Below are 24369 nucleotides of genomic sequence, written 5' to 3' on the forward strand. Positions count from 1 at the left end.
GCGACCAGTCCCATGAGCCTGAAGTGCTGAGCACCCCATTGAAACCAGGTAAGGGATAGATCTGGTGGTAGCTCATTTTTCTTGCGTTGTGACTCAGAGGGATGGGTGGCTTGTGGAGGGCACTGGCTTTAATGGGAGAGAAACTGGTTGAAATGGGCAGGGCTAGCGCTGACCTGCTCTGTACTTACATTGTGAGGACTTGTTTGTCTGACCATGCAGGCACACAAGGTGCGGTAACTTCCAGCCTGCTCTCCGCTGAGGGAGGCGTCAAGCACAAGGGAGGGTGCGGAGTTATCTCCTTTGGGACTCTGAAGCGCTGCGGTGCCGCTCCCGCTGTACCCTCCTTCAGCGGCGCCGGCGGTGCCCCGCACTTGCGTTCCTCGCCCAGGGGTGCCGAGGGGCTGAGCTCGACCATCACAACCCCGCCGGCTCTACCGCGGCCCCTCTCGCCCCGCACCACCAGGCCCGCGGCTGCCCGCCCTCCCTGCGGGCACTCACCTGAAGACCCGCAGGCCCCGGCAGCGGCCGGGCACCCCCGTTCCTTTCGGCTTCCCCCCTCAGCGCCGCGCCGCGGCCGCCATTGCCGCCCGCCCGCCGCCGCCTTGGCAACGGGCGCCGCCGCGCTCCTGCCCTGGCAACGGCTGCGGGCGGCCGTGAGGGCCGCGAGGCGGGACGCGGCCGTGAGGCGGCGGCGCCCCTCGGCGCCCGGCGGGCTGCGAGGTACGGACCCGCCCGCCGAGCCGCGGCGTGCGGCCGGGGCCGGGAGCGGGGTGGCGGCGGCGGCGGCGGGCAGGGAGGCAGGGGCCGCGGGGCGCCGTGTGGCCGTGCAGGAGCCCGGCCGGTGCGCTGACAGCAGCCCCGGGTCGGACGGGGCTTGGGGCAGCCTGCTCTAGTGGAAGGTGCCCCTGCCCGCGGCAGGGGTTGGAGCTGGATGAGCCTCAGGTGCTTCCCAACTTGAACCATTCTGAGTGGCTGGAAAGCTGCTCGGTGGAAAAGGGCCTGGGGGTGCTGGTTAATGGCCACTGAACGTGAGCCAGCTTGTGCCCAGGCGGCCGAGAAGGCCAGAGGCATCCTGGCCTGTATCAGCAGCAGTCTGACAGCAGGGCCAGGGCAGTGATCATCCGCCTGCGCTGGGCACTGCTGAGGCAGCACCTCGAGCCCCGTGCTCAGCTCTGGGCCCCTCACTGTAAGAGAGACATTGAGGTGCTGGAGTGGGCCCAGAGAAGGGCAGTGGAGCTGGTGCAGGGCCTGGAGCACAAGTGTGATGGGGAACGGCTGAGGGACCTGGGGGGACTTAGTCTGGAGAAGGTTCAGGGGGGACCTCATCACTCTGTAACAACTGCCTGAAAGGTTGTAGTGAGGTGGAGTCAGTCTCTTCTCCCAAGTAACGAGTGATAGAACAAGAGGAAATGGCCTCAAGCTGCACCAGGGGAGGTTTAGACTCCATATGAGGAAAAATTTCTTCACCGAGAGGGTGCTCAGGCATTGGAACAGGCTGCCCAGGGCAGTGCTGGAGTCACCGTCCCTGGAACCGGTGTAGATGAGGCCCTCAGTGCCTTGGGTTAGTGGTGGCCTTGGCAGTGCTGGGAAACGGTTGGACTGGATGATCTTAAAGGTCTTTTCCAACCAAGTTGATTCTATGATTCTATGACTTCCTCCTGTTGCTTTCAAGGGGGAAAAAGTATTCAGTGTCCTTCTCTGGTGCCATGGGGAAGGGGTTGGATGTCATGGCCTTTGATGTTTTCTCATTATTGACTTACTTTTTCGCCAAACTTCCTCTTCCTCCCATGTAAATCACCTCTAACTTTTACTAGAATTACTGGCTACAAAAACAGAATTACAAGATCTGTGTATAACCCAACTCCGTAGCCATCCCCAGAGGGTTTGTGTAGCACTGTAATATAAATGAGGTGTTTTAGACTTGAATTGAAACATAATTATTCATAAACCTGGCTGGAAGGAGAAACCTGTTTATTAACAGGAGAAAAATGTCAATGCCAATGAATGAGGAAAAATGCTCAAAACTGTTTAAGCAAGTTGAAGCATAACCCATTCCAGAAGGCAAACACCATTAACATTAACATGGGGACTTCTCAAGCCCTTGGTATTTAGTGTCTAATTCCAGCATCCAAGTGCCACAAACCAGCTGGCCCTTGGTGCTCCTGTTGGGTCAGTAATCATGTATGGGATAATGGCAGAGGCTAGCTGCTGCAGGGAGACTGTTTGTCTTATACCTAGCCAAGACTGGCTGTTGAACTATTTGCAAAACACCTCTAGTATTAGGAAATTCAACAGAAAAAAATGGGATTTGATATGAAATCTCTTCTGCCAGGGAAGCGGTGACACGGAGCTGGATGCGTGTCCAACAGCACGGAAAGACAGGTGATGCAAGGCATGGCACTGTGTGGTGAGTAACAACAAGAGATAACATCATTTTAGCATAAAGCATTTCATTATTTCCCCTGCAAGGAGTGCCATTTGTACAGTAGATCTCTCATGGTAGCACTTTGTAGTGTTAATTGGCTGGACATAGTCTTGCACTATTCTGCCTTGGTTGATTGCTTTCCTCTTTGGAAAATACATCATCCAGGCCCTTGTCTTTGGTCACACCAAATAGCTGCTGCAAACATGGCACAGCAGCAGATGTTTTCTTGCTATTCTCTGTTAGACCTTCTGCTTTACTGTTGCCACAAACAAGGAGACGCATGTATCTTGGCCTAAAGGCCTGAGTGAATTCTCCTTTTTCTCAGTCTATAGAGTAGCGCACATTAAATGCACATTAGAAAGGCTAACACATATATTTTGCAATTTAGTCCAAAAATAACCAAAGATCCTGTCTGAAACACCTGCATGAGTTGACTCTGGGAATTATGGAAACTCTGGAGACCGTAACAAGTGTGGCTACTTGGTACTTCACCCCGAGTGTGGGTGTGTGTATAAGTGCATGTGTACTGGGGCAGGGGGAGATAGTTAGTTTTTTGTGATAATATTTATTTTCTCATGGTGCTCATCTTTCTGTGAGTTTTTTGAGAGAAATAATGTGGACTCATGATTCAAGAAGCAAAGCATCCTTTTTCAACAGCTGAACTGGTGTTTCAAAGCAATGTGGCTTCAAGAGCAGAGCATCTCTGCCTTGCTGGCTGCTGCTCTTGTTAAGGTACTGCAACATCTCCAAACTAAATAGGATCAAAATCCTATTAGAGAAACTCACAGTATTACCTGCCTTTAGTTATCTCCCTTTATTTATCTCTAAGATAAACAAAGCTCACTAGAGAATATTATCCCAAGGTCTGAAGTCTCAAGCTGCTGGGCTCTTTTTGACTGACAGCTCAGTTTTGGTGGAGTGCCAAAGTAATGCAGGAATACAAGTGGGATGGTGGCAGTAAAAATGTAACAGACTGTACTAAGGAAAGAAAGGTGTAAACTGCCCAGAGCTTTGGAAATACCCTAGAGCCTTGTAGCTGGAGATTACAGTTCCCAGAAGCAAACCTGGGAAACAGAACAGCACAAATCAAGATACAGTTCTCACATGGTTTGGTACAGACTAAGGTGTCTGCACACTACCTGAGTCTTCATCTGAGAGCAATACTGTCCAGAGGTTTAATGTGGTAAAAATTGGGGTGATTTTGAAGCTGCTCTGTCCTGGATGCTGTAAGCATGCACCCTCCCCTCACACAGGGACATCTCTAGCAGCTCACAGTCAGGAAGGAGCAATGTCTGCTCCTGGGACAATCCCAGAGGTGCTTCACTTCATGGTTACCTGGATAAATGCCATCTCTGTAGCCCACAGCAGATAGGTTTTGCCCACTGTGTCAGCATTTGAGAATAAGATAATCAGTAATAAATAATTTCCTAACTAAAATTATTCCAAAGAACATTTATTACTGAGGAGCATGTATGTCTTCCTCTTGTTTTACACACTCTTAAACATTAATCTCAATTGTCCCTACAATATACATACTTTGTCATGATAGTTAAAGCCCCCATTACCAGTATGTTCACTTTATGGCTCCAAAATAGTCTAATTCCACATGAAAAGATTTCACCGCTGAACAGCAGCTTCAAAGTACTTAAATACAAAGGCTGTGAAGTTTTGTTTGGTGCTAGCAGGAGGTGCCAGACTGGCAGCACTACACAGTCTCTGCATGGAACAAGTGGAATAATATAGCTGTCATCCTCACTGTCACTTGCTGTCATTTTATTGTGCTGGGTTTATCTGTCAGAGTAAAAGCATGAGGATGTGCCGACCTCTGGAAGGAGACTGTGTACTGTGAGGACTCTGGTGCTGGTTGGCACTGGAGCACTGCTGACATCAGTGGGAGCTGAGCTACATGATAGCTTGACTTCAGCTGGAAGGTCTGCTCGGGGATTGCATGACTTTCACTTAAGCCTTTTACTGTGCAAGTAATTAGTCCTGTTACTCATCTCTCTGGATTTTGATGCTACTGCAAAAAATCTGCTGCATGGTGCATTATATCCAAAATCTCCTTGTTCAGATTTGCCAGTTTGGGAGAATGACACAAACTTACACATTTGGTTAATTCTGAAGGTCATCTGAACTGTTTCTGCTAGCTGTGAGTTACACTGAGGGAGCATGAGATCAAATCAGGGTGTTAATATTCCTAAGCATCAAAAATCCTCACTGCTTACCCCATCCATAACACTGCAGTGGGAGCAAAGTGCTGCTGCTGCAGCTGTTCAGGGTTGGTGTCTGTTAATGGTGGTGATGTCCACAGCAATGCTCACCACAAGTGCAGAGGTATAGGTCTTCTACCCACTGGAACAGCCCATGGCTGGGGCTGGGGAGTTGTCATGGAGGCTTTTCTCAAACTGCACCCTCTCAAGTCAGGGAAATAGTCTCTGTCTGAAAGAAGCAACGAGCTTCTGGAGATTATCTTTGTTGCAGCACAGCCACCTTAAAACTGTGCTCATAGGTAATACCCTGCTATTCCTCACATTAGATGTGTATTTTCTGGGCTCTGCTCTGTTTCTTTTTTGATGACACTGTATGAAGCTGTTAATATCACTCAGATCAATGCACAAGTTACCAAACTGATTTAGCTTGATTTTTTTTCCTCTTCGTGATACTCTTTCTATAATTGCTTATTGTTAAAAACAATGATTATTCTTTCTGCCAATTAATATGCACTCTTAGGAATTAGCCCTTGCATAGAAGAGAAAACCCATGGAAGACCTGGTATAAGTGCCTAGTAAGAAAGAAAGCCCCACAATGGGTAGAATTTACCTCCTGACCAAACCTCTGTAAAATCCATGTCTGTTCATACAGCTAGAAGAGTGCTCCATAACCCATGGTAGTATCACACTTGCTTCTGGTATTTGATTGAGTCGCTTGGTTACTGTGTCCCTGGAGAAAATGCTTGGGAGGGAAGCTGTCTCTCTTGTGGCGGTTGTTTTCAAGGGAAATTTAAGATTTACCAAGCTGTTAGCAGGGCTTATAAAAGCTGAATAGTCATAAAAGCTAATGTGTTCTGCCAAGAAGTTCTCTGTTGAATGCAATCCCAGGAGAGTGTCTGCAGCAGGTTAGCTGGGTATCAGGAGAGAGGAGTATTTCAGATTTAAAAGTTGTGTCAACAGCGTATTGGTTTTTATCTTTTATTTTTTTCACCTCAGGTTTTCCTAAAACACTGTAACTGTTGCTTGTTTTGGATGTTGTAAGTACAGGCCTCTTGTATGCATCTGCGCTTTAACTTGACTTGAGGTAAAGGTGATTTTGGGGTTACTGAGTGAGACGGTGGCACTTCTCATCCAACAATGTGGCAAAGTAGCAAAAGGGATGGTGGGCAGTACAGCAGCTCTGCACTTCCCAGGACACGCTTCCAGGTACTGTATGGCCAGGATGAGGGCTGGGATCCCTAGAGTTGGGTGAGCTCTGCAGTGACACATGGGTAGGCAGGAGTTTGGCTGAAGAGCCAACAGCTCTGGGAGTCCTTGGAGTTTGTTACTGACTCAGTTAGCAATGTTTGTTCAATAAAAGCTTCTGTTACTAACCCTGCAACTTCTGTACCCTACAAGACATGTGGAGGAGGGAGTGCTGAACCCCTCTCATCACCATTTCTCTGAGGGTCACTTTCCTATTAAGACCAGGAGCTCTGAAATCATTCCCTCTCTTTTTTTTTATGTGTGCTTGTCTAACACTGTGCCTTGGAACACATAGAATTCAGTGGGAGGATTCCAGATGACTTTCAGTGGGAGGCATCAGGCCTGTTAATAACTGAAGATCTGACTCTCTCTTGATCAGTTCTTTATATGCAGATCATAATATTAAAAAGATGAGGGGGAAGAAGAAAGATGATAATTTTATAGCTGTTTTTCTGCTTCCATGCTGACAGGTGAGACAGCAATGAAAACACAAACTGCCTTCATTTGTCCCCTTTGTTCTCATCTGGCTTGTCACTGTACCCTGTGTGAGAATCTATACACTGCAAGTTCTTAGTTTTCAGGATGAAGGAATAAATGTTCTGGAGCATTGATCATCTGATGTTACAAGAGGCTACTGAAACACTGGTCACCTGCTTCACCACATGCACAGCAAATAAAGGAAGAATTTTCAGCCTGAATTTAGTTCACGTTGTCAGTATCTGGGATGGAAATCTTTTGGTGGTGCTGGCTCTCAGCAACAACTTACTGCAGTAGGTTTTACAAACGCAAAGAGAAGGGAAAACATGTAATGGAAAGCAACATTATCTTTGAGGCACAGAGAAGCACACACATTCTGGGCCTGATGGGGAAACATCTGGCTTTCAAAGCTGCTTGTTGAGTTCAGTGCTACTTACTGTAAGGAAGGGTAATCCACACAAAGAGCCTGAAAGCAACTTTTCCAAAGCAATGTAAGCCTGCTGAAATCCCTAAGGTCAAGCAGGGGGAATTCCTATATGAGAAATCAATTGGTTTAGTTGGAATAAGCCTTGTTCCTATTCCCTTGCTTGGCCTTTCTCAGCTGTGGTTAAATGAGGAGAGTGGATGATAATCATCTGATTATCTTGCTGTTGATGGGCTGTGGAGCAGGTGGGAGCCCTGATTTGTCCTCTTGCCAATGCCAGCTCCAGGGATGGTTCCAGCATTTGGAAAGAGATGTTCCACATTCTAAACCAAGTGCAATAAGATGGCAGTTCCACTGCTGAGTGTATCAGGAGACGACCTGGAGTAGTCCTGTTTGCTCATCTCACCTATGTTCCTGACTCAGACTGTCCCTCACAAGAGAGAGGAATTTTTCTCAGTAGTTAATTAGATGTATTAGGAAAGACTTCCTGGGAATAGGATGCAATTTCTGGTTCAGACCAAAAAATCAACTAGGTCGGCTTACAACAGGGTCTTCGATTTGATATGGGAGACCTGGCTTGAGGGAGGCTGATGCTCCATGCTGCTGCCCTGTATCTACCAGTGTCACCACAGCTTATCCCAGCTATTCTGGGATCTTTCGGCCTCGGAGTTCTTGGATTTTATGCCATGCCACAACCAAGGCAAATTTAAAACTGTGTATGTGTAATCCAGCAATGAATATGATCTTTCTGAGCTACAGGTTCACCTTGGTGTTTAGCTCTCTACTACACTTTAGGTTAAAGCATTGATTAACCCAGACAACAGATAAAAGATAAGAGTTTATTTAGGATTGAATATTCATTTGTAAATTGAATATGCTACTTATTTTCCAAAGCCCATGACATACTGGCTTTGTTACAGATTTATCCAGAATACCTGAAAAAGTACTGAACTGTAGTTAGCAAAGACACTGTTCCCATATTACTTTATTATTTGACATTTCCTAACTTTCTACAGCCACTTACCTCCATTAAAAGTATTTCAAGGTCTCTATCTTATTCCTAACTTTTCCATTAACCTCTTCCCATCAGCCCTAATAAATTACTACTCAGTATCCTACTGATAAGGTATTTTCATGTCTGCTGTAATGATTTCAGATGTTCAGTTGTCATGTAGGAAATGCTTCATTTTGTCTCCCTCATGTCTGTAGCACAGTCACCTGGTATTGTGTTAGGAAAAGCAGCATTAAATTTTCTAGGTAATACCTAAAGCAGCATAAGTGGATGCATTGGTTTTTTGTTTTTTTTTTTTTCACATGGGAGAAATAAAGTCACCTAAACAAATACATGAATTTTATGTGGGGTCCTGTGTGCTTTTCCCTGTGAATAACTGACAGTTCTGACTAGGGAGACCCTCCAAAGTTTGCATAAGTTTATTGGTGTCATTGCATTGATTTCAGGGGGCATTAGATTCAGTCCTGGCTTTCACATCCTGAAATGTTCACATCTGCCTGAGTCACTGAATAGTACCAAGTTTTACTTTACTCAAAGCATAAGACAAAACAGAATCCATCACAACAGTTGGGAATAAAGCACACACAAACACCAGTGCTTTCTCCTTCAGCTTTGCTACCATGTAACGTGCCTTGGGTGCAGGAGACATTAAAGCGTCTACCATAGCATCCACAACTTCATCGCCCTTAGTGCTTCCTTCACTCAGAATGCTGTTAAAAAAGTTTGCCCGCTCTTGAACATACTCCTTATTGTAAACTGTCTTTTCCTCTTCACTGAGTTCATTCCAGATCTCTTCGGCACTGAGTGGTGGCTGGATCTTTGTGAAGCGTGCATAATTTCCTGGCTGAATAACACAGACCTAAAAGCAACATGTAAAACTTATCAAGATGCAATCAGGCATTCTGAATCCAATTAAATATTACAGTCAGGAAAACAGATCAAAAGCTTTCTGCAGATGTATTTCTTCCAGCAAATGCTGCTTTATTGAAACTTTAACCTTGAAAACTTCACTGAAATCAAATATATTCCTGTGAAATGTTTAAGATTGCAGAGGTGCTTTATTCTAACTTCCTCGTTTCGCTCTGATTTAATGTTCTTGTTGTGACTACTCAGCATATCTTCACCAAATACTGTTGTGCATCTTTGATTTTTATAGAATGCTTAATGGTGTAAATGTTTTGACAATACTGATACAAAGCATTTCAGTATGACTTTGATGTCTCCAAAGTGGAATATTTAGGGGGTTTTCACTCACTGGTGGATCTTGCAATTGGTAATTTTTTACCCGACTTTAGGACAAAAGGAGATGTCAAAGAAAATTAGAAGGTCCTGGGGAAAGAAGTGCTGTTTTCCCCATGTATGTCTAGTTAAAAGTAAAATAGGCCTTGTCAGCCAAGCGCAGAGGGGACAAAAGGTCCTGGTCTGACTCTTACTGAAATCATTAGCACATTTCCATAGCTTTCTGTGCATGTGGATTTAAATGGAAAGCACACACATCCTTTGCTGCTCTGCCTGTTTTCTTTGTGTGTGTTGCTGCTGATGCTCTGCTAACTTTTGAGGCTTCTGAGGGATATCAGAGCACACTGAGCGCTCGCAGTGTGCATGCCTGTCCTCAGTTAGCAGCGGGCTTCTTCAAACTATTTGTAGCTATGCAACATTAAAAACTCCGTGGCATTTAGCTGACCTGATTTCTAAAGACTACAACACAGGTGAGGAAAAATGGTGCTGAGCCATGGGGGGCCTGACAGGCATCCTCTGGGAAGTCTGCAGAACTACGGAACCTTTATGTCTCTCATCTGCCACCCAGCCCATCTACTAGAAGCTACAGTGTGTGTTGGTGATGGGATATGCCTGTCTCAGCCTGCATGGCAGTTGGTGTGCTGCATTCCAGAAGAGTTCAGGTGTGGGAGCAGGAAGGGATGTGAATCAGCTCCAGCAGAAACAGTGGGCATAGCTGGGGCATTTTATGCCTCAGGTTCATCACAGGACATCTTTTGGAGCCCCCCCTTGCTATTAGCCAAACTAATGCCAATAATAAACTTCCTGCATTTATTTTAGACAAAGGGATCTGGGAAACTTCATGTTCTGGAGTTTTTTGGAGCTGGCTTGGAGATAAGAAGAGATGCTACTTTTCTTGCCTTCCTTGTTTTTCTGTAGCCTTTCTAATGGAAGACATACTTTCCTGCAGGCAGCCAGCTTGCCTGGCCAGGGTGCAGTGGGACAGAGCCATAGCTCTGTTCCTTGCCACCTCTGGGTGACTCTCTATGGAAAGAACAAAGGGAACAACAGAGCAGGGGAGGGAAGCACAGGGAAGAGGGACCCTGTATTCTGCAGGCTCTCTGCAGGGCAGGTGTTTAGGCAAATGCCAGCCAGTGTCTTGCATACAGTGAGAAATAGAATCATGGATACTCCAGAATGTTTGTCAGCCTGGCTCGCTGCATTGTGTGCTGGGGCTATTCCTGGGCTGGGGAACTGTAAAATCCTAAACGACCAGAGTAGCTTACCTGTTAAACTAAGCTCTTCCATGCATTTGAGATTATCCTCAGCTAATCGGTTGGAATCCTCATCATGCTGTGTGGTATTAGGATATGTAAAATCACTTGCATTTTATAGCATTTTATATTTATCCAGGAGGGGTATTTAATAGTTGCATAGCTGTAATTTCTTCCAACACAAATCTTATGAACAGTGTTGTAAATCTGTGTACATAAAGAGTACACCAATGTAAATCCTCCAGAGAAGACTTTTAGTGTTTGAGAAGAGCGTTTCAGCAGTGGAGTGACTCCAAGGAAAGAGCCTAACAAAGCTACTTAGTGATCTAAGCTTCAGGTTTGACTATCGGCATTGCTTAGACAGGACACTAAGAGCACTATTAGAGCCTCTTAGGCTAAGAGAATAAAAACATAATTACTCTGCGTGATACTGCCTTTTACAGTGCTGCTGTTCCCACAAAAAGGAAGGATCTTTTAAGCGCTAATGTTGTGAGAGAAGAAAGAAGCTGTTTGGTAGGTGACAAGTCTTCCTTCTCACTGCACAGATCTCTCAACATCTGTCTGGGCTCTCTGCTCCTAGAGCCACACCAGAGAAAGTTTCATTACTTGGACTGTTAGGAGCTCTTCACAGGCCATGCCACTGCTCAGGCGGGCCTGTCTCAGAAGGTTTCTGTACTGTAGAGGATGTGGAGGAAGGGTGGAAGTGGCAGTGTTGGCACAAAGAGAAGATATGCTACCCCACAGCTTCTCAGAACCGCAAACATCACCCAGGTGTGCTTTTCCCAGTGATTTCCAGCCAACTGATCAGCCACAGAGGAACCACCTCCTTCCAAGGGCAAGCTGCATCCACAGATTCAACTCCAATTTTATCTTTGTCAGTTTGATGCATGGAGCTTACTTCACACAAGATTAAATGTTATTTTGCATATGCTGCTTGTTCCCTTGGCTAAAATTTCCACTCTGGGCTGGTCTTGGCTGGGATAGAGTCAGTATTCTCCACAGTAGCTGGTACGGGGCTGTGTTTTGGATTTGTGCTGAAAGCAGTGTTGGTAGCACAGGGATGTTTTAGTTACTGTTGAGCTGCACTTACACAGAGCCAAGGCCTGTTCCGCCTCTCACCCACCCCACCAGTGAGCAGGCTGGGGTGCACAAGGAGTTGGGAGGGGACATGGCTGGGACAGCTGATCCCAACTGACCCAAGGGATGTTCCAGACTATATGGCTTCAAGATCAGCATAAAGAGCTGGGGAATGGGAAGGAAGTGGGGGACATTGGTAGTGATGGTGTTTGTCTTCACCGTTACTTGTGATGGAGCCCTGCTGTCCTGGGGATGGGTGAACACCTGCCTGCCCATGGGAAGTGGTGAATAAATTCCTTGCTTTGCTTTGCTGGTGTGTGCAGCTTTTTCTTTACCTGTTAAACTGTCTTGATCTCAATCCATGAGTTTTCTCACTTTTCTGATTCTCTCCCCCATCGTGCTGGGGTGGGAATGAGTGACCATCTGGGTGGTGCTTAGTTGCTGTATGGGGCTAAATCACAACACATCCTCACATCATTGTCTGTTATTCTTCATGCAAGTTGCCTCCTTTCCCCATAAAAAGATGCATTTTACCTCTCTAGAAAATCTTAGGAGTAAAACATCTCTCTTTCTCATATGAAAATCAATGTTAGAAAGAGAAGGGAGTTTCACACAACAGCTACTCGTTCCATCACTTACCTGGACACCAAACTTCTTCATTTCCAGTCTTAGAGCATCACAGAATTTTTCAATAGCTGCCTTGGTCATAGAATAAATGCCATTTGCCAAAGTAAAATAGGCATTAATGCTGGACATGAAAACAATACGTCCTGGAAAGAAAATAGTGCAAATAACTTCACTCTGTCTCTAACATAGAATTATTGCTCTAACCTGAGTCTTCTGAGCTGCCAATAATGTGATATTTAGCATGATGGTCCTTTCCAGCCCTAACTATTCTATGATTCTATGCTGGTTTATTACATAATAGGCCAAAGCTGAGCCATGTAAGTATGCAGTGCCCACACAAAAGTACACTCAGCTCTGTTAAGCAAAGAACTTCACAGAAAAATCTTCCTTCCATCTCGTGAAAGATGCTGGACTGGATAAAGCATAACACATCCCCTATGTGCTGCTTATTTCTTCTGAGTCTGAGAAAGGATGAAAATGATGGAAAAAACCAGTTCCCTAAAAGCTTTAGACTGAAAAATAGTAATAAAAGTCTATGCTAGTGATAGACTGCAGAGGGGAGGAGCAGATGGATTTTCCTGCAGTGGATATATGACTGTTAACACAATTTTCTGCACTAATGGTATCTGCACTGAGACCTGGCTTACAACTGTGCATAGAAAGTCAAAATCAGACTGTACAGGGATAAGCTTCACCAGAGAAAGGTGACTTGACAAAAATCTGTGCAGCTTCACACTGTCTTGATATAATTTCACTGATCTGTGTTGCTTTTTCCTCCTTTATAACTCTTGCCAAGTACAGGCATGCCCTAGATATCAAGGATTTCTGATTTGAGGCACTGGGTTGTGGTTCTTTTCTACTGTTTACTTGTAAACTTATATCAGTCATACTATGGAGCGAGAAATGGGTGAATGTGGATATATCAGTACCAGAGGTGAGAGAGGAGATGGCCTCATCGCCAGCAATACAGAGAACATAGTTGCAGTCCTATTGCTGCCACAAATCTAAGCAAATGGTTTAGGTTTGTGGGGTATCAAAAGGGTATCATGGGAATGCAGTGAAATCTGTCATTCTGAATTAGGTTCCCTGCCTTCCTACAGTGTCTGGAATATATCTTGTATACAATAACAGAACAACAACCAGCTTGCTGATCGAGATGCTACATCAGCTGACCTGGCCAGCTGGAAAAGTTGTGGAAATGTTGCTCCTTTCAGAGTAGGATGCTCAAGTTCTGTGCTGGAGGGCAACACCTCCCTTTACAAGTAATAATCTGGAAGTTTTTCTGGAAGCAGGTGCTCATCCTAAAATGGCAGTAAACCCTTCCTTCAGAACTCATCCTGTCCTTCAGAGGCCCTCAGGTAGGATGACCTCTGCCTCCTTTATCCAGTATCTAAATGATTTGGTACATGCACCCTGGGTGTGGGGCACATCATTTAACTTCTCTCTTTGCCTAAGGTTAGTGAAACCCAACTTTTCCAGGAGATTGCTTTAACATCCATAATTCAAGCTCTTCATTCAGAGAGGTCACTTGCTGCCCCCAAAAACATGAGCTTTAGCTGTCCTGGCTGTTCCTGCAAGGAAGGAGACAGGAAACCTAGAATTCTTCCTAGAAGTGCCCTGGCCTCCTCTCCTACATAGATGGGACCTGAAAATGGAGTGTGGGCAGTTAATAAAAGCAGCATCGACAGCCAGGAGTGAGATGCAGAGTGCTCCTTTGAGCTAAGGTACTATGTATGTGCAGCCATCCAGACCCAAATCTAAAAGTTTATGTATGTGCTTAACATCAAACACACATTTAGTCCCTTTCACTTCAAAATAACTCCTTGCAATTCATGAAGTCAGACAAATGCCTCTGGTGGATTAGCACCACACAGTTTTAGCAGTAAGTAGGACATCACAGAAAGAAAAGTGGCATGTTTCCATGTAATAGACACATAACACGCGCACTGGGTACATGCAATAGCACATTCTTTTACAAAACCAAATCCAGCTTGCAATATTTAAAGGTTTCTTTTTTCTTGCATCAGAATATTATAGACCAAAGGCAACCAAGCAGAAAGAAGCAGAGAAAACAGAAAGGGGATGCTTTTATCTTACCAGCATTTTGTGTAACAGGGGCATGTGGGGCTTCCAGATGCAACATAGCCCTTACTTTAGTTGATGCTGTATATACACAGAACAGATCCTCACCTTAAAGAGCTTACAACTTAAATAGACAAGCTTAGCAAAAGGGGGAGAAAGGAAGAGGGTATCTTTTTTTCCCAAATACAGACAGGACAAGTAGGGAACAAACTGCAAAGTAATTGAGACATGCTGCAATGCTGTAGAGGGCTGTTTGAGCCAGTTCTTCTCAGAAGAAAGGATAAAGGCCACACATACGGAGTACCATGCAAATGCAGTTATCCCATTGGATACCCACATGGCTCTGTACTTGAAGCTTCCTGCCCAAGGTCATAAAGAGGATTTCGCTAGGCCTGGAACTGAAGACTGGATGTCATCCTTCCTCTCCTAATTGCCAAACAGTAAAATAGTAAAGCCTAAATAACAAAGTTAAGCAGGAGTTTATGGGTTCTTTGTGTCTTTTGACTGTCACTGCTTACAAAGTCTTGCCTGAGCTTAATGATTTATAGTAAGCTCTTTTTCCTCTCTTTTTTTTTTTGGTCAAACACTGAAGTAATTCACTATTAGTAAGTATTTTTTCTATGTATTTTAAAGATACGTTTTCCCCTTTACAACTTGACCCTCTTTCTGGGATCAAGGATCAGGATTTCCTTTTCAGGCCACACAGAAGGAGCCTGTCATTTCAGTTCAATGAGACATAATTAAAGCTTTTTTTATAGATGCTACATTTACCCTGATTATAGTAAGCTAATTATTCTACAACTCTAAATAACAGTGGATTAGCATTACCCTTGTATTTCCTTAGAAGGGGAAGAAACTCCAGGGTTGTCCTGATGCTCCCAAGGAGATTCACATCTGCAACTCTTTCATACTTCTCCATAGGCAGCCACCCAGTCTCACCAAATGTTGAGATTCCTGCGTTGTTGACCAGCCCCCAGAAGCCTATGGAAGAGGAAAGGCTCAACAGGCATCTTTCAGTGCAAAACAAGCACTATTTGGTGACAAAACAGAGACTTGGACCCATGGAAATAACTTTTTAGTTGTGTTATCTTTTCATCTTTTCTATTCCTAAGTGCAGGCATGTTTTGTTTCATGAGGGAATGCAACTGTGGTCATTATCTGGACTATGTAACCCTCAGTGCTATTTAATAATCACTCACTTTTAGTCGTCTGAAGTTAGTTATGAATAACATGATCTGGGAGACTACATCTTACTGCCAATGGAATGTACCATGATATTTTAATGACTTTAATCCCACTGTGTGCTATGAGAAGCTTTGTGGAAATTATAATAAGCAGTATAAAGGCTAAGGGGTAATATTTTCAAAGTGCCTGACTAATTTAGGAGCCTAAGTCTGGGCTCCTTTTCCAGGATTTGAGCTTTGATTCCTTCTGAAATCAGCCACAATCAGGTACATGGGTGCAGCACTGGGTAAAGGAGCCAAGTAAGGCCAGTGGCTATGGTATTTTCTTCTTATTTTGTACTCTTGGACAACATTATTCCTCATACAAGAATGGGTTTTGGTGCTAAGGAGCTCAGATCCCTGAAATGCAGTCAGATTCCAGTGTTTACAAGCAGAAATGTACTGGCAGCAAAGCTTGTTGTGGCACAGGTCTCTGACACAAAGTACAAGCCCTTTAGCCCACAGGCACAGAACGTTTCACGTGAGCAGTGCTCAGTGCTAATAACCTTCACTGCTTTCTTGTTGAAGTGTGGGGTACATGTCAGTTTGGAGCTAACACGCTGACTTCATGCTCATGAAGCCAGGCTGATTTGGCCTTGCCTTCGCAGCACACATCTGTAGATGTACAGTAAAGCAGTGAGAGCCATGGTGCTTTTGAAAACGCTTTGGTTTCTGCCCTCAAATCCTGACTGCTACTATTTGTAGGGTGACCAGTAGTGTAACTAAGAAGTACACAGGGTAGCCTGACTGGCATGAAATAGCTGTTTGCAGCCTGGTTCTGCCAGTCTTGACAGTTGTGCTTATGCTCTTTTTTCAAGAATTGATGAATGTATCTGAGGCAAATTACTGCTTTCTCATACCTTCCTTCATACATACCTACAGGGGAGATTTAGGTTGGATATAAGGAAGAAATTCTTGATTGTGAGGGTGGTGAGGCACTGGAATATGCTGCCCACGGAAGCTGTGGCTGCTCCAGCCCTGGCAGTGTTCAAGGCGAGGTTGGACGGGGCTTGGAGCAACCTGGTCTAGTGGAAAGTATCCCTGTCTGTGGCAGGGGGCTGGAACCGCATGATCTTAAGGTGTTTTCCAACCCAAAACATTCTGTGATTCTACAGGATCTACTCTGCCTCTCCAGAAACCCAGGTTTCCTTCCTTCCCTCCTTCCTTCCTTCCTCTGGACACAAAGTCTGGGGCATGGGTGTGATACCAACCCAACTGTATACTCCTGTGCCTCTGTAGCAAAGAAATTCACAGAAGACCTTTGGTCACCGTGGTGAAGGTGCTGCAGAAACCCCTGGGCTGAACTCTTCTTTCTGTGACAAAGCTACTGGGATGATTTCATGGTATCTTGTCCTTCCAGAGCCTTGCCAAGAACTGCAAACACTGGATTTCATTCACAACAGTTAAAGCTCCAACAGGCAATCTTTTGAATTAGTTTGTAATGCAGAGCTTTGGAAGTTTTCCTAACATATACACACCACTTATGAGATTGGTGATTAAACAGAGAAAGAAACAGAGTTCTTCCAGTGAATGTCTCATATGCAGAGAAGAACACTCAAGATCAGGAATTTGACACAGAATTTGGATAACTCTGTCCTTCAAAGAGAATAAATCATTATTCAGTGGTCTGTCACACAGCAATCCTTGACACTGCACCTCTCTTATAACTTCAGATACAGGCTGACCACTGTCCTAGCAATGCAGGAGTTTCCTGTGTTCTCACGTCTTTTCCACTGTCTCAGATATTAGCAGACAGAGGAGAGGAAATGGACCAAAAAATTGGCCACTGGAATTGGGGATCCTGGACTTTCTTCTATCCCCTGCCATTGCTCTGTTGTTCCAGGCCTTTCCATATTCTCTGGCTTTATTTCTCCTTCTTAAAGTGGAACCAGCCCAATGGAACTGACCTCCCAGTAAAATGCTTCAAGATCAATGGATTAGAGAGCCCTCTGTGAAAGCTATTATCAGTACTTGCACACGATCTGATCTGCAAATGAACTGAGTAGCTGCCCCCCATCCATTTCTACTTAAGGCTGGAGGTCTCTGTACTCAGGTTCATTTTTACCTAAGCTAACTAACACAACACAAACTAAAGCCTGGCACCACAGTCAAAGCTGTTCCCTCACCTTCTCAGCTTCACCTTTGCTAATAAAAAGTAATTTTGCTTCTGCCACCACATCCTACCCAGCACAGCATGAACACTTGCTCCACACATCCCTGAATTCATTAGGGCTCTGGAAATCCAGCCATTAAACTTTAGACAATTGATTTTCTTCTTCTTTTTCTAAACTGTGGAACAGAGAATTGAGCTTGCAAGACTGAAGTTTGCTTTCCAGGCATTTGCGTCATGCACTTCAAAGGCTCCATGTGGTTAGTGGTGAGGACAACCTGTGTGTATAAAAAGGCAGAGTTCATAGACTAATTGCTCCTTCTTTCTTTGCAGTGGCCAAATCAAAAGTCAGGAGGAGCAAAAGTGGCTTGAGTTAAACTGAACAGGCATTTCTGAGGAGAAGATTAAGTAAAATATAAGAGATTTTGCACAGGGTCAGCTCAAAACCTTCTGATTGCCCTCAAGCGAAACCTATTGTTTCTTAGAACATTTTTGGCATTCCCAAATGGGAAATGTTCTGATATTTTCCAAATATTTTCCTGCAGTTTTGATTAGTTGAATCAATTTGCAGAATTCTACCCAAATAACAAACAAAATTATTCCTTTATGCCACTTTTCTGGAAAACTTCCTTCCTCCTGAGAAACAACCTGCCCAGATGTGTACTCAGGGTTCTTCCTTTTTTGGTGGTGAAACATAATGCTCTAAATGTGCATACAAAATACATCATGCATTCACTTAGACAGTTCAGGTAACCTGGGAAGCACAGTCCTTAGATGGAAATCAAGAAGGACAAGGCACAAGTAAGAATCAAACAGCAGAAGGAGAAAAACATTACATTTCCTCAGTGCCCATGTGCAGACACATGAAGATAAAGCAGCTGATGTTTGATCTGGAAGGTCAAGCACAGTTTAGGAAGAGGGGTGTTAGACTGTGTCACAGCAGGCAGGGGATAAATAAACCGGAAAGCAGAACTGGATGTCAAAGAGATTTTCACTGATCTCTGTCCTGGGAAAATGGATCCTAAGGACAAAGATTAAAAGATATAGCCAGGGATCTAAAGAATCACTTTAGGAGTCCTAACTTCAGATTAGCGAGGCTTTCAGGAGACCACTAGCTCTCACATAACCTCACAGATAATTTCTATTTCAAGACACATTGACCAAAAGGCACATATTCAAAGCCCTTATTTAGGCCAAAAAGATGCCTGTTGTTTTTCCAGAAACTCTTAAAAGTCCTCTTCCTATGCAAGTCAATCAAGCTGTGTGCTTGCAAAGCCTTCTGGAATCAGGCCTTTTCTATGTAGGTGCCTATACACAGATAATACCTGAATTTGGCCAGGTTTCCTGAACTCTAGCATGTATTCTTGGTATCACTGATCTTTGGAGTTTCTTGTCTAAATCTGAGCCCATGCAAAACCAACAGGCTCTTTCCTGAAAGATCCCAATCCAATACTAAAGAAAGTAGCCAAAGGAAGGAGAGTGTGATTTGCCACATTCCTACTGAAGAATGAAGAGAGGGAGCAGAACAGTCTGTCTGTGGCAATGCAGGGTGTCCTTGGTAGCAGGCCAGCTGAGACTCCCAGATTTAAGATACATACATTCATGACTCACCATCCTTTGCCTGGAATGTTTTGCTCTGGTTGTCTTCATTGCAAGGATGAGTCTATTTGTATAGGAAGTCTGGGCTAAAATATGGTAGCATGAGCCTCCTGGGTGGTTTCTGTGAATAGGAAATCCTAAGTGGAGGAGAGTGCTTAATAACCTTGGAGTAGGAGGTAGGACTATAACTAACAGCCCTCCCTTGCAGCTAGCTCCATGTCACCCATTCACAACAGGCAAGAAAATGAAGAAAAATTCATGTTTTAAACAAGAAAAAGAAAAGAAGAAAGAAAAACACTGAGGTTTGCTGTAAAGCCTGAGAGAGTTGCAAATCAACATGCTCCAAAGTCCCAGTCTACTTCATATTGGTTTTAATGTGCAAGTGCAATAAGTTTCTTCTTTCTAAGCAAGAAAGGACTCTAATTACTTTAGAAAGTTATCTTACTGGCATCATCTTATGGCATACAAGCCATAAGAACAAATAAAGGCATCAGAGCCAGGAGATTTTCATGGAGTAACAATTAGTTAGCTCTAGCGAGTGAGATGCCTGTTATGGAAACTGATTTGCTCTTCTTTTCAGATTGATGTCATTTCACAGTCTAGAATAGGACAAATACTTCCAAGGAAACTACCCATGGAGTGGCAGAATATCCAGCTAGGTGTGCTACCAGTAGTTTGGATTTCTACTCTTGCATAACAGAGAAAGAAGACAAGGTAGAGCTTGGGTGTTACCTCATGGTTATGGCGTAACTAGAAGGTGAATATATGTGTCCAGTAGAGTCCACAGTTAGGTGGTTGGGTTCTTCATCAGACTCTAGGCAAAAAATACAAGCTTTACAGTGCAGAACTTCAGCGTCTTCAACTTTGGTCTCTGAAGTAACTAAAGTCTGCTGAAAAATAAGATTCATGAGGGATTTGAGCTCTCTGCACCTCTGTTCATTGCCAGCTGCTTGTCTGGAGAGCCCTGTGTTGTGGATGGAACACTTTTCAGGATGGAGACTCTCTTACTTTATCCATATATGAGGTCTAGAACAAGAGTATGTGATGCTGACAATAGGGATCAAGATGCTTTATGGAAATAAAAGCAGAAACAAAAGCATTCTGCAAGTTTGAAAGGAGGAATAAAGTGTATAGAGACATAATAAATGTGAGAAAACATGGGTTTTTATCAACTACAAGAAAAGATTTCAGATTAAAGATGTTATTTTGGCTTATCAGTCAGATTGAGATGGAAGAAAAAGCCATGCTTGTCTGAGATTCACAGACCATTGTGAGGATGATACTGTAATAGTAAAGAATAACTATTTAATCTCTCCCAGGGTTTACTCTGAGCTATTTAAACACAGCGTGCAAAAGTAAGCATTGTTTAACTGCTTCCTCTCTGTTTTGGTACATCTGAGGTTGAATTTGAATCCATAGCCTTTGCACAGTTACCATTAAACCTGGCGATTGCTGAAGTGGTTTCCTGGTTTCCTTGTTACTATTTTGAGAACCATACGGAAGTGTTTTAGTGACCTGAATCTGTAAGTCCAGCACATGATTATTCCTGAGTGAAACTCTCACTGTGGAGAGTTCCTTAACTGATGGGACATCGAGGCACCCCTCTGCTGCCCACCCTTTGGGAACCTCTGGGTAGCACATCAAATGTTCTGTGCAGTCGCATAATTATCTCATAGCTACTTTAAGAACAAAAATGCAATTACAAATGATTCCCAATTCTCTTTCATTTATATTTCATTTAAAAGAATCTTCATCTGAAATGTAAAACACCCACAATTCCTGTCTTTAAAAACTGAACTGGTTAATATGAGAGCTAACCTTCAGCTGAATCATGAAATTGAAACTGGTTTATAAAGTTAAAATACCAAAGCAAACACCACATCTATTTTCAGAGGTGCCAAGAAGGAACACTCCTACTGAAGTCTTTTGCTTAAAGACTCTACATAAGTGGAGTATCCTCACAGTCTCTTCACATTTAAGATAAAAATATTTATGCCCCTATATTTTATAAATTATGACGAAGACTTATGCCATTTACTCCATTAATATCTGACATTAAAATAACTCCTTTGCTGCTTTCTGCTTAATAAGCTTAGGAGGAAGATTACTTCATAGAATCCTAGAATGGTTTGGGTTGGAAGGGACCTTAAAAGCTCATCCAGTTCCAACCCCCTGCCAAGGGCAGGGGCACCTTCCACTAGACCAGGTTGCTCCAGGCACTGTCCAACCTGGCCTTGAACACTGCCAGGGATGGGGCAGCCACAGCTTCTCTGGGCACCCTGTGCCAGCGCCTCAGCACCCTCACAGGGAAGAGCTTCTACGTAAGAGCTCATCTCAGTCTCCCCTCTGGCAGGTTAAAGCTATTCCACTTGTCCTGTCCCTACAGGCCCTTATGAAAAACCCCTCCCCAGATTTCTTGTAGGCCCCCTTCAGGTATTGGGAGACTATTATAAGGTCTCCCTGGCACCTTCTCTTCTCCAGGCTGAGCAAATTAAACTCTCTCAGCCTGTCTCCAGAGCAGACGCACTCCAGCCTTTGGAGCATCTCCGTGGCCTCCTCTGGACTTGCTCGAGCAGGTCCACATCTCTTGTGTTAGAGGCCCCGGAGCTGAACACTGTACTGCAGGTGGGGTCTCATGAGAGCGGAGTAGAGGGAAAGAATCACCTCCCTCAACCTGCTGGTCATGCTCCTTTTGATGCAGCCCAGCATACGGTTGGCTGCATCCCAAGACCTTCTCCGGTTATTACTTGATAACTGGGAGTTGACCCAAAAGGCATATATACTGTCTGGATCTATAAAATTTCTTTTTCTTTTCTGCCTTTGCATGGTGTGCTCACGATGCTGCAGCAGAAGCATTGACCAACAATGGGAAAAGGTTTCCTACAGTGTGTGCCCTGGCTGCACAGGCCCAGCCCTGCAGCAGGGTCTGACAGTCCAGGGAAACCACCCTGCATACGTTGTGTCCATGCAGCGTTTTAGACCCAGTTGTGCTCAAGTGTCTTTTCTGGACCTTCTAAGCAGGCCCTGATGTCCCCAGTGTGATTTGTCTTGGTCTGTAGGTGTGTCCACATGCCTATAGGCAGCAAGGACTACCAGCAGATCAGTACTGAACTGTGGACTCGAGAGTCTATACGACAGCACGAACATGAGCATTCCATAAAGTGCCAGAATTACAGCATAAATTATCTGTAACCCAGAATTTCAGGTGACTTGGTCCCCATCAAGCCTCTAAGAGCTTTTGTGAGCCATCTGCATTGTCTCTGCATTTGGGAAAGAGCCCAAAGACACTGCCTCTTAATCAGATAAGATCAAGATCAACCATAAATACATGTACTTGATGAGCAGCACCAAGGCTTTTTCATACTTCATGTTTCATCCCCTTCCCAACATGCTGATGAATCAGGCAGGCAGACGTCTTGCATTTCATTATTGTTCCACATGCTTTATTCTCTTCTTGTTTTCCCTGTGTCTATACAGAAAGTGTCTATTTCTGAAGGAACCTTACTTCCAAGCCTGGTTAAGTGTGCTCTATTCCAAGTGCAAACTCTAGCATCACACTGGGTGGCTCTCACCCTGCAGTCAAAGGGGGAAAGAAGTAACTAGCCCATGTCCTGCTCTGTGTCATGTGTTCTGAGGGGATAACCCAAGATTTCAGTTGCCTGCAGTTATTTGGCAAGTTAAAGTCTATCCCCTCCCCTGGGTGTATACTCTCTATAGGGTGTATAAGGGGACAGGTTTCCTTTTAAGTGACCCTTTGAGCGACCAGCTTGACAAACTCCAGTTGTACCAACAGCAGCTGGTTTGGTGTGGCACAACAGCTTCCCTCTCTGTATTTCCTTTATTATTCACATATCATGCCCCGCAATTCATCACTTTCCCACCGCCTCCAGTGCGTGCTCTTCGCTTTGCCTGCAGTTTCTTCCTGTCGGATACCTGTAGAGGGCTTCAGGGACCCCGCACTCGGGCATGTCCTCATTCATTTCCACTGTAGGCAACTATGGATGGGCCCCAGTTTGTGCCACTCAGCCGAGCACCAGCGCGGGTTTAAATGTAAACCACTGCAGCTACCGACAGCGGGAGCTGCTCTTAGCCCCGTCCGTGTTGGTGCTCGCTGGCCACAAGCCGTGACGGCCCAGCGGACCCTCCCTGTCCGCCGCCCTTCCAGCCCCGGCCGCCCCGAGGGGTGGGTTTCGGGCCTCCGCGCCGCCGGTGCTCACCTCGCTCGGGCAGGTGGCTGAGCACCAGCTCCTTGGCGGCCAGCACGTCGCGGGCGCTGGTGACATCGAGCTGCAGGACGTGCAGGCGGCCGCTGCCGCCGGCCTCCCGCTGCAGCCGCTGCGCCCCGTCACCGCTGGGGCAGAGGCAGCCGGCGAACACGGTGAAGCCGAGGCGATGGAGGCGGAGCGCCAGGAAGTGCCCGAAGCCGCTGTCGCAGCCGGTGATGAGCACGGCCCGGCCGGGCGGCTCCAGCGGCACCGCTCCGCGCCGCCACAGCCGCGGCAGCAGCAGCAGCAGGAGGAGGAGAAAGAGGAGGACGAGAGTGACGGCGGCGCACATGCCTCCCGCGCCGCTGCTGCCCTGTGTAGCGGGAGGGAGCCCGCGGGAGCATCCCGGCATCCTAACATCCCAACACCCCCTCCCGGGCAGCGGCGGCCGCACGCACCGCCCTCGCCCCGCCCGCCGGTCCGCAGCCCCGCCGAGCGGCCGCGGTGGAGGGCGCTCCCCACTGCCGCGCTGCGGCTCCACGCTCAGCCTTGTTCTGATGGGTACCTCGTCTTAAATACCTCCTGCACCTGGTCGTGACAGGGCGGTTTCAGTGGTGGTGGTGCCCTGCTGTCCATGGCTCTCTAGAAACAGCAGTGGTCCCTGCAGTCAGTTAGGTTTTAATGTTTGTGTGGGGATGCTTTTGCACTGACAGAGGGTGTTTTGAACAACATTCTAAGGAGAAAGGGAATAATTATTATTTAAATCTCTTTTCCATGTGTCTTTATTGGCTGTTCATCTGTCTAGATTTACTTTAGCTTTAAATCAGTGAGTTCTCTCTCTTCTGCACTGTCAGGACTCCTGTAGGCATTGCATAATAGGACTTAAAGCCTCAAGTGACTTGGAAAAGGAGGTTATGCTTTGCTGCTGGGAGACAAAGTAGGAAGTGGAATGGTTAAACCCCAAAGAAGATCTCCAGATACTTCTCCTCAGTAGGATTTCTTTGATCATGCTCCATCACACTGGGAGATGCTGCCCTTTTTTAGCCTTCAAAGATCAGTCTTCTGCAACTACATGAGACACAAAGCTTTGTCTCTGCATTTAAAAAATATTATGCAACCCTCCAAATCATGAGAGTTGATAAGAACCTGTCCTCCAGCCAG

The 24369-nt window shown here is 45.3% G+C and overlaps 1 protein-coding gene and 1 long non-coding RNA gene across 3 annotated transcripts; one reads left to right on the top strand and one right to left on the bottom strand.

The window, feature by feature from the left end:
• LOC136015834 (uncharacterized) lies at window positions 1-15124 on the top strand. 2 transcript variants are annotated; one of them, XR_010613371.1, is made up of 3 exons: window positions 1-48; window positions 2333-2407; window positions 14993-15124. It is a non-coding gene; the product is annotated as an uncharacterized LOC136015834 (long non-coding RNA). The 2 variants fall into 2 exon arrangements; XR_010613370.1 differs by lacking the exon at window positions 14993-15124 and adding an exon at window positions 6351-6739.
• On the bottom strand, window positions 7607-23646 carry LOC136015832 (D-beta-hydroxybutyrate dehydrogenase, mitochondrial-like). The gene is made up of 4 exons (XM_065682334.1): window positions 23221-23646; window positions 14900-15052; window positions 12002-12132; window positions 7607-8652 (listed from the first exon to the last, which is right to left on the bottom strand). The coding sequence occupies exons 1-4, from the start codon at window positions 23618-23620 to the stop codon at window positions 8296-8298; spliced, it is 1041 nt and encodes a 346-aa protein (XP_065538406.1). The 5' UTR covers window positions 23621-23646; the 3' UTR covers window positions 7607-8295.
• Window positions 23647-24369: the final 723 nt, after the last annotated feature.

Source organism: Lathamus discolor, chromosome 5 (assembly GCF_037157495.1).
Source record: "Lathamus discolor isolate bLatDis1 chromosome 5, bLatDis1.hap1, whole genome shotgun sequence".
NCBI lineage: Eukaryota > Metazoa > Chordata > Aves > Psittaciformes > Psittacidae > Lathamus > Lathamus discolor.